We start from the raw sequence: 13,075 nt of genomic DNA, 5'->3' as shown, positions 1-13,075 counted from the left end.
AGAAGGCATACAACAAAGCAAAAATTAGTGGAAAGACAGAGGATTGGGAAGCTTTAAAACCTTATAGAGAGCAAGTAAAAGAATCATTGGGAGGGAAAAGATGAGATATGAAAGCAAGCTAGCAAACAATCACAAAGTGGATAATAAAAGCTTTTCCAAATAAGTAAAATATAAAAGAAAGGAGAGTGAAATAAGAACAGCTAGAAAATGAGGCTGGAGAAATAATAACAGGAGACAAGGAGATGGCAGATGAACTAAATGAGTAATTTGCATCAGTCTTCACTGTGAAGGACACTAGACGTGTGCCAGATGTTGAAGGGTGTGAAGAAAGAGAAGTGAGTGCAGTTACTATTAGTAGGGAGAAGCGGGTCAAGGAGCTGAAAGACATAAACATCACCCCAGCCAGATGAACTGCACCCTAGGGTTCTGAAAGAGGTAGTGGTAGAGATTGTGGAGGCATTAGTATTAATCTTTCAAAAATCATTGGACTCTGGCATGGTGTTAGAGGATTGGAAAATTGCAAGTGTTACTCCACTCTAAGAGAGAAGAAAGGCAGCAGAAACATTGCAGATACATTTTATCCACATAGCAGGGCTTGTTTCTCCAGAGTTGCACTTATTTTTCACAGATGCTATCTCTGCAGAATTTTCAGTTCGAATATTCAGTTGCTGATATCCTGTATTGTTGCACAACAGTAATTATGCAGAATTTATTTTTTAATGCATTGGTGCTCTTTTAGTACTTTGTCTGACCGAAGCTGTCTGAGAGATGCTGCTGGATCATCCTCGACAGACATTGATATCAATGTTCAGCGGACTTTAGAGGACAGCTTGGCCACAGAGGCTTATGAGAGGAGGATACGGCGTTTAGAACAAGAAAAACTTGAACTAAGTAGAAAACTTCAAGGTGAGAGTTCATTGGACGCGGTATATATGGTTCCATTATTAATATTCCTGCCTGGAAAACTAAGCTATGTTACTGATTTTGTGAGCCTGTTGAATACGTTTACTCTTAAGTCTATTGGATGTTATCCTTCCATCTCCAGCTTCTTCTCACAACACCCTTGTTGTCCATCTGGACACATGGTTTGTATGCCATATCACTTATTCAATAATACGTTGGTACGATTGATTGTGACTTAAATTTTGGAACTGAGTACTTCTTGTTTAGGTAAAGAGAAGTAATGGAATATTAAGAGATGGGATTTGAATTTTAATGAGAATGGTTCTTTAGAGGTGAGCAAATTCAACAATGTACAAATAAGTCTTGCCCGAGTGGCGTTCTTCACAAGCTCAAGGAACAAGCACTGTAGAACAGAATCATGAGACAGTTTCACTGTCCAACAGATCCCACTTATCTCCCGTGCTCTTGCATATACTTGAAGCACAGATAATTTTCTAGCATGACTCTTTATATATTTATCTCATTTCTTTGAATTTGTTTCAATCATCCTGTCTGCTGCTTTTGTTCTCTGTAAAGAGGTTGATCTAATCTACTTTTTTTTTAAAAATCATTTTTGCTTTGCTTCTTTTCCAAATCGAAGCTTTGAGGTGCTAGGAAATCACCTTTGTCAAGAATAAAAATTTGTATCCATTCAGCCCCAGCTTGTAAAACCAGGTGTCTGAATTCAGTTATTAAGTCATTACACACTCTTTGGTATCTGTTGGGCTTAATACTTTGGCCAGAGTCAAAGAGTTATACAGCATAGAAGCAGGACCTTTGACCCAAGTTTTACATGCCAATTGAGGTGCCCACTTTACATAACTATATGTTGATCAGCATTGGACTTTGCCTGTGGTCTTTCCAGACTAAGAAGAGCTGTGTGTGTCATTTTAACAATAACTTTGAATTTCCTTGCATTGTCAGCTGTACATTCACTGAACTCTTGGAGAACTAACAGTGGTTCATTTGATTTTGTTTGATAGAGTCCACACAGACTGTCCAGGTTCTTCAGTATTCAACTGTGGATGGTCCACTAACTGCAAGTAGAGAGTTGGAAATTAAAAATTTGAAAGAAGAAGTAGTAAAGTTGAAACAGCAAGTATTAGGTATGTATTCACTTATGTATTTAGAGTTCAAAAGCTATCTATTTCTTTGGTCTAATAATATTGATTAAACCAGTGTATGTTCTGAAGGTGCTGTGACGAATTTTGCAGAGTAAAGAAGAATGGTAGGAATAAATTTATTTGTATTTTTGAAATAAAAATTGGATAAATAACAATTGAGAAAAAATGAAAAAGGAGTAGGGCAAGCTGCATTACTGTAACAAAAATATCTGGGCCATTGATGTTGAGCCCAGTAGACTATAGTCTGGTCTTTTTTCTCACCACACAATGTATTCTTTAAATAGTTCAGTGATGTTCAAGCACAAAAACAAGTCCTTGTCCCAACATGCCCATAGTGACTATCATGAATCCTCTTTACTAATTCCAGTTATTAGCACTTGGTCTATAGCCTTCTTAGCCTTGACAATTCATTCTGCAGCCTTCTGATTCAATCTAAGCTATTAATAGTAGCCAGTTTTGGTTCAAAAAGGGATAGAGTGTCACAGAATGCATACTTTACAGTGGATATTCCATTTCAGCCTGCATTGGTCCATGAAGAGATAGGAAGATTAATATAGTATAGGAAACATTCAGCAGGCTAGTCAGCATCTATAAAACAAGAAACACTTGAAGTTTCAGGTCCAAAAGCCTTCGTTGGAACTCAGAAAGAGACTAAACAAGTCAGGGTTCAGGAGCAGAGAAGGTTGCAGGAGTGATGGCGGTTAAATACTGTGCAATATGTTAGTAACTGTTCCAATCAAAAGGGCTCTGGTGATACATGGTGATGTTTTGCAGGCAGCCCACAAAACTACCAGATATGCTTCTTTTTAGTTACTATCGCTGCAATCTGCAGCCTGTAATTTCTCTTTAAGAAACATACTTCAGTGCCATCTAAACAAACTAACAATTTTATGATCCCCAAAGGACTCAGTGAACTTGAGTCTTGGGGAATGCAGGTACAGCACCTTGAAGTGGATGAAGGTAGGCTATTGCTGGTATAGAGATCTCCTCAACTCAGATGAAGGAGTCAGGGCATGAGACTAACTCTCCCAAGCATAAATGTTGGCTAATGTACAGTTACTGGTGAACAAGATAGAGGACCTAAGGGCAAGATTGCTATATCAGAGTGAAATGGGGGATTGCTGCGTTTTCTATTTCACTGAGACACGGCTCATCCCTGACACTCTGGACACAGTACTCAGTCCACTAGCTGGACCAAACTGCAGAATATTCCAGGAAGGCAAAAGACGAAATGATAAACAAATTGTGGTGCTGGGATGTAGCGGTCTTGTTTCACTCCTGTTCTCCTGACCTGGAATATCTATGCCAACCATTCTGCTTGCCGAGAGAGTTTTCTGCCATGATCCTGACCAAAATTTACATACTACCAAAGGCAGTTGTCAAGATTCAAATTTCATGATTGTTCAATGCCATTTCCTGTACACAAGTATAAAGGAGAACGCAATAATTGTTACCAGATCTGATGCAGCACACAAAAAACATAAAGAATAAAGAATGTAATAATAATTTTATAGAACACAATAAATATAAATACCTAAGATAGCTTTTATACATAGATTGATTATATGTCCATAAAATGATGCTAGATGACTGTCAGAAATTAATAGAATAGTGGTGGAATAGTGATACAGCATTGACTGTACCAGTAACACCTCCCTCCCTGATGCTCTAAACAAGTTTAATGCATGCTTTGAGGCATGTAACATAACACCAATAAAGAAAGCTAACCCCCTCCCAGGTGAGCAGCAACTATCTGGTAACAGCAGCAGACATGAGAAAGACTCTAAAGGGAATCAACCTCCATAAGGTGGCCAGGCCAGACAACATCCCAAGCTGAGTATTCAGGGAGTGTTATCCCTACATGCTTCAAAACATCCACCATCAATACTGCACCAAATAACTCTACACCTTCGGAAGCAAATGTCTTCATTGCTGAGACACCAGCAGTATCTTTTACCTGGATGAAAGTTGATGGAAAGTAATCAATTATAATTTCAGTCATACCCTCTGTCTCAACAAGTTAATCACCTTTTTGGCCACTGATCATTTACATCTTGCACTTTACTAGCCACTTACTGTTTGCATGTGTACAGAAGATATTTGAATTCCCTTTAATGTTTGCACCCAGTCCTTTGTTGCACTTGTCCATTGCCTCTTTTGGCTTTCTATAGTCTGTCTGGTTCTTGTATTAGCAGCCTGACATCTCTTATATGCTCGTTTCTGTTTTAGTTTGCTCTCAAATCAAGTAAAAAATGTATGTCTGATGTCTGGGATTGGAAAAAGGCATCTCAAATTCTAGATGGACAAAAGAGCTACCATATTTGGGCGAGATTCTTGTCTTTGTTTGTTGCTAAGGTTGCTATAGTTAGTGAAATGAGTTTGGCTGTCTTCCATCTGATATAGATAATTGCACTAATTTTGAATGCTACTTGGCAATGCCTTGCTTAAAGCTGGCACTGGTATTAAACCAACTGCTTTGCAGTCAGATTTATATGCCCTTAAGGCTTCTGGTTATACCACAAAGTTGCTGAGTGTTTTATCTATAAGCTGTTAGTTTGTAGAGAGTTTTATCCTGAAAATATCTCAATATAACACAGAATGGTGTGAGCTTACAGAGAACACACACAAAATGCTGGTGGAACGCAGCAGGCCAGGCAGCATCTATAGGGAGAAGCGCTGTCGATGTTCTGGGCCGAGACCCTTCGTCAGGACTAACATTGCACTTACAGAGAGATTATTTGAAAGGAGTAATAACAGAAAATGCTAGAAACAGTTGTGGCAGCATTTGGGAGGAATGAGGCAGTTAACATTTTAGGTTGATGACCATTTATCAGAACTGGGAGAAGTTAGAAGTTGCAAAAGTACATTTGAGAAAGACCACATTTTGAAACTCTGAAATGATTTTCAGAAGAAACTGGATGGATGTTTATTTTCCTCATAATGTTTCAAATGTCAAACTTTAGATCAATTAGCTATGTGAAATTCGGTAATTCGTGGTTTGTGGGGGGGTTTTTTGTAAAGGAATCAACTGTGATGAAGTGCAGGAAACTCCAGAATTTTAAAAGATTTAGGAAGTCATCAGGCCTGGGTAGTTCTCTGTTAGTAAAAGCTTTATCTTTGTAGTCTTAGTTCATTCATCCTAGTTGTCCTTGCCCTGCTTTCCATTTGGTCCCAGTATGAAGCTTCAAAAACAGAAATTTTTGACTGTAATCACAGCCGTCTGTTCCTTGCCCTTCGCGTGTTCTGCTCGTGTAGTTTCCACAAACCAGATACAAAACCAGGGAATGCAAAGGTGGGATGAGCAATCACTATTCAATTACACAAAATAAATGATTGATAAATTAAAGAGCAAGTTGGGAAAAATAAAATGCAACGGAATACTTAGCAAGTGAACATTTCCTGTAGATAGAAAGCTGCTATCAGTGAATTCCAAATGAAATATGCAGCTTTAAAGAGTTATTGGCTCATTTGTCAAGCTTTTCATTCTTCAAACCTATGGGGAATTTAACCAAACATGACATTTTATGTATTCAGAATATCATGTGTTTTCCATTCCAGGAGAGGGTGGTCAGATTTTTTACTTTACTGTGAGTTTTAAAGTAGTAGATACATAGCAAATCTTTCCAAATACTGAAAAGTAGTACTAATATGTACAGAACAAACCTATACAGAAATCAGAATTAGATTTATTATCACAAGCATGTGTCATGAAATGTGTTAACTTGGCAGCAGCAGTTCAATTGAATGCATAAAATAGAAGGGGGAAATTAATTAATTACAGTATATGTATAAAGAATAGATTAAAAATTGTGCAAAAAACAGAAATAATATATATTTAAAAAGAGAGGTAGTGTCCAAGGGTTCAGTGTCCGCTTAAGAATCAGATAGCAGAGAGGAAGAAGCTTCCTGAATCGCTGTGTGTGAGCCTTCAGGCTTCTGTACCTCCTACCTCAAGTCATGTCACTTTTTATTGTCATTTCGACCATAACTGCTGGTACAGTACACAGTAAAAACAAGACGTTTTTCAGGACCATGGTGCTACATGAAACAGTACAAAAACTACACTGAACTACGTGAAAACAACACAGAGAAAAAGACACTACACTAGATGACAGACCTGCCCAGGACTGCATAAAGTGCACAAAACAGTGCAGGCATTACAATAAATAATAGACAAGACAATAGGCACAGTAGAGGGCAGCAAGTTGCTGTCAGTCCAGTCTCTGGGTATTGAGGAGTCTGTTAGCTTGGGGGAAGAAACTGTTACATAGTCTGGTCGTGAGAGCCCAAATGCTCCGTTGCCTTTTCCCAGATGGCAGGAGGGAGAAGAGTTTGTATGAGGGGTGCGTGGGGTCCTTCATAATACTGTTTGCCTTTTGAATGCAGTGTGTAGTGTAAATGTCTGTAATGGCGAAAGAGAGACTCCGATGATCTTCTCAGCTGACCTCACCATCTGCTGCAGTGTCTTGCGATCCGAGATGGTGCAATTTCCAAGTCAGGCAGTGATGCAGCTGCTCAGGATGCTCTCAATACAACCCCTGTAGAATGTGATGAGGATGGGGGGGGGGGGGGGTGTGTGGGAGCTGGACTTTCCTCAGCCTTCGCAGAAAGTAGAGACGCTGCTGGGCTTTCTTTGCTATGGAGCTGGTGTTGAGGGACCAGGTGAGATTCTCAGCCAAGTGAACACCAAGAAATTTGGTGCTCTTAATGATCTCTACTGAGGAGCCGTCAATGTTCAATGAGGAGTGGTTGCTCTGTGCCCTCCTGAAGTCAACAACCACCTCTTTTGTTCACATTCAGAAGCAGGTTATTGGCTTTGCACCAGTCTGTTAGCTGCTGCACCTCCTCTCTGTCTGCTGACTCATCGTTCTTGCTGATGAGACCCACCACAGTCATGTTATCAGCAAACTTGATGATGAGGTTCGAGCTGTGTGTTGCAACACAGTCATGGGTCAGCAGAGTGAACAGCAGTGGACTGACAACAGGAGTTGTAGAGTCCCTGAAAGTGAGTCTGCAGGTCGTGGACGGCTGGGACCTCAGCTTTTATTTATTTCAGCATTACTTTCCTGCACTAGCCGCATAAACCCTTGATTCTTCTAATGTCTTAAAATATACCAACTTCTCACGAGAATATATGGGACATATTTGTCTGACAAATGCCTGACTTATGTACGTTTGTACATTATGTACAAATAAATTTTTGGAAGACCAGCAAGTTAGATTTTCCAGCTGCAGCAGGGCTTCAGCCATCTTTTCTGATGGAACTTGATTCACTGTCCCATTTTCAACTTAGTCATATGGCACAAAGACGGGCCTTTTGGCCTAACTGGTCCATGGCATCTAAGGTGCCCGTCTAAATTATTCCCATTTACCTGTGCTTAGCCCATATCCATCAAAATCTCACTGATTCATGTACCTGTCCAATTATCTTTAAAAAGTTGTTGTTTTACCTGCCTCGACCATTTTATCTGACATGTCATCCACTGTGTAAAACAGTTGCTCCTGAAGTTCCTGTTAAATCTCTGCCCACTTGCCTTAATTTTCAATGATGTTTTGGCAACTGCAAAGAGTGTTGGAATACATTAAAAGAAGTACAGGTTTCTTTGTTTTATTTTTAGCTATTGGCCTTAGTTTTAAATCAGGAGGCATCCATAGAGAAAGATACAGTACAGAAAAATAGCCTTTCATCCCACTGAATCCATCAACCACTCATATACAGTAATCCACATTAAGAATGTGCTTGCAGACTGTTTGGTAATCTCCCCTGTCTACTGTCAGTTCTGATTCTTGCTTTTGACCCAATACACTGACAATTCCTCTCTCCCCCCCCCCCCCCCCCGGCCCCCCACTGATGCTACCCGGCCATTGAGTTACCCTTTGAGTTCTTCCAGCAGATTTTTTGTTGCTCTTTTTCCATCTTGTTTGTGTAGTCTTCCCTTAAATCTAGCCATGCGATTTATTAGCCACTATTTGAAGTAGTAAATTTTAACTTATAGAGTCACAGAGTAATGCAACATGCAACATTCCTCTCTGGGGAATAAAGATCCAGCATAGCCAAACTCATCTTGGAACTCAAGCTCTCTAGTCAAGGAAACATCCTTGTAAATCTCTTCTGTACGCTCTCCAGCTTGACAATGCCTTTCCTATCACACAACTACCAAAACTAGACATGGTACACCAAGTGTAGCCTCACCAACAATTTATACAACTGTGTGAAAAGCAACCCGACTATGTGGAAAGCATCATGTGTGATTCGAGTACCCAATAAGGGCCAACTAAAAGTATTGAATGACCACCGTCCAGTGCCCCTGACCTCGCACATCATGGAGACCCAAGAGAGGCTGGTCCTGGCTCACCTCCGGCCTCTGGTGAGATCAGCCCTGAAGTTTGCCTACCAAGAGCAGATTGAAGTCAATAATTCTGTCATCTTCCTGCTTAATAGAGCCTACTCCCATTTGGATAATCAGGGCAGCACTGTGAGGATCCTGTTTTTTGATTTTTCAATACCATACAGTCCTCATTTCTGGGTGAAAAGCTCCATTTAATGCAGATTGGCACTTCCATTGTATCCTGGATAACAGACTACCTGACTGGCAAACTACAGTATGTGAAGCTTCAGAGCTGTGTGTCAGACATGGCTACAAACAGCACTGGTGCCCCACAGGACTGTATTAGCTCCTTTCCTGTTTACCCTGTATACCTCAGACTTTAGATACAACACTGAGTCATGTCATCTGAAGAAATTCTCTGATGACTCAGCAAGAATCGGGTTTATAAAGAGACGACGGGAGGATGAATACAGGGCCCTGGTGGAAGATTTTGTCAAATTGAGCAAGCTGAGTCATCTGCAGCTCAACATTAGTGACACAAAAGAGTTGGTGATGGACTTTAGGAAGACTAAGCCTACATTGATCTCTGTTCCTATTGATGGTGAGGAATTGCAATGAGCTGGGGGTGCACCGGGATGACAGACTTGAGTGGAGCACCAACACAGAGGCTGTGTACAAAAAGGGCCAGAGTCACCTCTACTTCCTGAGGAGACTGAGATCATTTGGAGAATGCAGGCCTCTCCTCCACATTTCGTTGCTTCAGGTGTGACAGAAACAGAGGGGCAAGAGGAGGAGGTATTGCATTGCTTGTCTGAGAAAATATTACAGCGGTGCTTTGGCAGGATAGATTAGAGGGCTCGTCTAGGGAGGCTATTTGGTTGGAATTGAGGAATGGGAAAGGTGTAGTAACATTTATAGGGGTGTATTATAGACCACCTAATGGGGAGCAAGAATTGGAGGAGCAAATTTGTAAGGAGATAGCAGATATTTGTAGCAAGCACAAGGTTGTGATTGTGGGAGATTTTAATTTTCCACACATAGACTGGGAAGCCCATTCTGTAAAAGGGATGGATGGTTTGGAGTTTGTAAAGTGTGTGCAGGATGGTTCTTTGCAGCAATACATAGAGGTACCGACTAGAGAAGGGGCAGTGTTGGATCTCCTGTTAGGGAATGAGATAGGTCAGGTGACGGACGCATGTGTTGGGGAGCACTTTGGGTCCAGTGATCACAATACCATTAGTTTCAATATAATTATGGAGAAGGGTAGGACTGGACCTAGGGTTGAGATTTTTGATTAGAGAAAGGCTAACTTTGAGGAGATGCGAAAGGATTCAGAAGGTGTGGATTGGGACAATTTGTTTTATGGGAAGGATGTAATAGAGGTCTCAAGATGGCGCTCATGGAGTAAACCGCTTCTAGGCTTTGCTCCAAACCTTTTACGTCTTTTTAACCTACAAACACCCCTTAAAGGATCTTCTTATATTTATTCTAAAGGGGTCTAAACATACAGAATTTTTCTTTTTAACTATTTGAATCATTCTCAACTTGCTGAAATGTCTAAAGCAAAAGTATCGAAATAGACGAAAGAACCGATAACTTTAGAAACAATTGTGAAGCTTATAGAAGACAAATTTGAAGATCTGGTGAGAAAATTAGCCGTAAAGCTTTTTCAGTATGATGAACGCTTGAAGCTGGTTGAAGAAAAGCTCCAGATACTTACACTGGAATCACAAAAACAACAAGCAAGTATTTTGGCTCTTGAAGAAGCCGCTCGCAAGAAAGATCGTATAATTGAAAAAATACAAGAAGAGCAAACTTCGACTTCTCAACAGATGGATCGTTATAAAGTTAAAATTACTGATTTGGAAAATCGCTCTCGAAGACAAAATTTTCGATTAATTGGGATTCCTGAAAAATTTGAGAGCGGTGATCTTACCGTTTTCTTCTCTAAATTTCTAATGGATGTCTTGGGTCCAGAGGTACTGGACTCTCTCCCGGTAATCGATCGGGCACACTGTGTCTCCCGTTTTCGGTCTGATACAAGTTTGAAACCACGACATGTAATTCTCCGGATCCATTACCCTCATACCAAAGAACGTTTGATTCGGGCAGCTCGGAAAAAAGGTATGATCAGCTATCAAGAGTTTAAATTTCGCATTCTGGAAGATTATAGCCCTGAAGTCTTAAGGGCAAGAATGGCTTTTAGATCGGTTATGTCGAAATTTCACCAGAAAGGCTGCAAGCAAGCGCTGTTATTTCCAGCACACTTGAGAGTCACTCTTGAGGACGGAACTTTTCGGCTGTTTAAATCTCCAGCGGATGCTCAAGGTTTCCTGGAACGATGACATTCTATCGGGCTGACTAATGTAATTTAGCCTATAGATTTGGATCTGTTACAGAATGATGTTTGGGTTTTTTTTGGGTATGGCTTACATGTATTTCTTATATACGGTTAAAGCTCTTTTTGCTGGGTTTATTTTGACTTTATTATTTTTCCATATTATTAATCTATTAGCGTTGAAAATAACTTAATAGGGTTTTTTTCCTCTTTGCTTTTCTTTTTAAGCTGATATACGCTCTTTTTATACTCTTAACATTTAAATATTAAGATTTTTTTTTTTTTTAAATGGCGCTTCTTCTTCCCGACAGACTTCAGTGCTTGGAACGTCATATCTGTTTTGATGTGTTTGAAAGTTTTAAACTTTCATTTAAAATACCAATCCAGTATTAGTCATTTATGGGTTTTATCGTTTTAATTCTTTTTTAACCCTTTTGTTTATATACATTTATAATACTAATTTTATATTTTAACTTTTGTTATACCAACTCTCTCTTATAATGTGGGTTGTTTGTATTTTTTTAAACTTTGTTGCGTCTGAGTTGCCGTCTTGAGACACGGGGGTAATTTTAGTATTAGATTGCTTGCTTGCCTCTTTTTGGCTTTTTTCCTGGGGTTTTGAGGGTGGAGGGAGGGGGATTTTTCTTTTTTCTTTTCTTTTTGCTTGCTTTCTGCTTAGTTTTATTTCATGGGCTTATATGAAACTACAAAAATGGTAGCAGTGCCGTGACTTCCGGTTTCTCCTTGAACTTACTTCCTTCTTCCGGGTTCATGAGTTCACTTTTTTTTCAAACTTATGTGTTAATTGTAATAAATATTGTCAATATGGATAGGACTATTAACCTTGTTTCTTGGAATACTAATGGTTTAAATCATCCGATCAAACGGAAAAAAACATTCAAAGTATTCCATAGAATGAATGCTAATGTTATTTTTGTACAAGAGACTCGTGTAAGGAAGGTGGATAGTCAACGGTTGTTTAGGTTTTGGAAGGGACAACAGTATCACTCAAATTCGCAAGCCAAAGTGAGAGGTGTTTCCATTTTTATAGATTCATCAACTTCTTTTATACATCATGAAACAATTTCAGATCCGCAAGGTAGATTTTTGCTTATTACTGGTCTACTTTTTAATCAAAAAGTTGTTTTAGTTAATGTTTATGCTCCAAATACTGATTGTCCTGAATTTTTTAAATGTTTATTTACATCCTTTCCTAATTTGAATCAATGTAGATTGATAATGGGTGGGGATTTTAACTGTTGTTTAAACCCTTTGATGGATAGATCCAAGCCCATCCAAACTCTTCCGAATAAATCGGCTTCTCTCATTAACTCTTTTATGATTGATTCAGCTATTTGTGAAATTTGGCGTTTTTTACACCCTAACGACAAAGAGTTTTCATACTTTTCCCATGTTTACCATAATTACTCAAGAATTGATTACTTTTTCATTGATCACCATTTACTTACAGATGTTATGGATTGTAAATATGACTCTATTACCATATCTGATCATGCACCTTTGAAGTTATCTATTAAGATGACGGATTCATATATTAATACTAAAGGTTGGAGGTTTAATCCTGTTTTATTGCAGGATTCTGACTTTGTCAACTTTATTAAACAGCAAATTGATTTGTTTTTCTCAACAAATTCTACAGCAGAGATCTCTAGTGGAACTTTGTGGGATACTTTTAAGGCATATATTCGTGGACAGATTATTTCATATTCTGCTGGAGTTAGGAAACGAATTAATTCTAAAATATTAACACTAGTTGATAAAATCAAAGCAATTGACAAGATTTATTCAATGACCCCTAGCAAAGAACTTTATAAAGAAATAGTGGAACTTCAAATGGAGCATAGCTTACTATTATCCTCCTCGATTGAAAGTCAGTTAATTAAATCAAAAGCCCAATTCTATACATATGGAGATAAGTCTGGTAAATTATTAGCTAACCAATTGAAAATTGCTTCGGATAAACGACAGATTACTAGGATTTGTAAACAAGATGGTACTTTGACGATTGATCACAAAGAGATAAATAAAGCCTTTCAAGATTTTTATAATTCCTTATATCAATCAGAATGTACTAAGGACTCTTCTATAATAAATGAATTTTTAAGGAAATTGAATATTCCAAAAGTAACTGTTGAGGATAGTGTATTTTTGGATACACCTATTACGGAGTCTGAAATAGAAAAGGCTATTTTTTCAGTGAATTCAGGTAAAGCATCTGGTCCAGATGGTTTTTCTACAGAATTTTTAAAATCTTTTTCTTCCATACTTTCTCCTTGGCTTTGTAAAATTTTTAAAGATGCATTAAGTATTGGCAAACTACC

General features: G+C 38.8%; 1 protein-coding gene across 10 annotated transcripts in view; it reads left to right on the top strand.

The window, feature by feature from the left end:
• LOC140733174 (serine/threonine-protein kinase MRCK alpha-like) overlaps positions 1-13,075 on the top strand; it is a 575,430-nt gene that overhangs the window by 360,567 nt on the left and 201,788 nt on the right. For all 10 annotated transcript variants that reach the window (XR_012100237.1, XM_073056117.1, XM_073056119.1 and 7 more), the window contains 2 exons: positions 740-906; positions 1,926-2,048. Coding sequence is in view for 9 of the 10 variants with exons in the window: in XM_073056117.1 (XP_072912218.1) it covers positions 740-906; positions 1,926-2,048 (290 nt within the window). In the remaining variant the exon portion in view is untranslated. The remainder of the gene's footprint in view (positions 1-739; positions 907-1,925; positions 2,049-13,075) is intronic.

Source organism: Hemitrygon akajei, chromosome 9 (assembly GCF_048418815.1).
Source record: "Hemitrygon akajei chromosome 9, sHemAka1.3, whole genome shotgun sequence".
Taxonomy (NCBI): Eukaryota; Metazoa; Chordata; class Chondrichthyes; order Myliobatiformes; family Dasyatidae; genus Hemitrygon; species Hemitrygon akajei.
The sequence above is the reverse complement of the archived record's forward strand: the minus strand, read 5'-3'. Positions and strand labels throughout refer to the sequence as shown.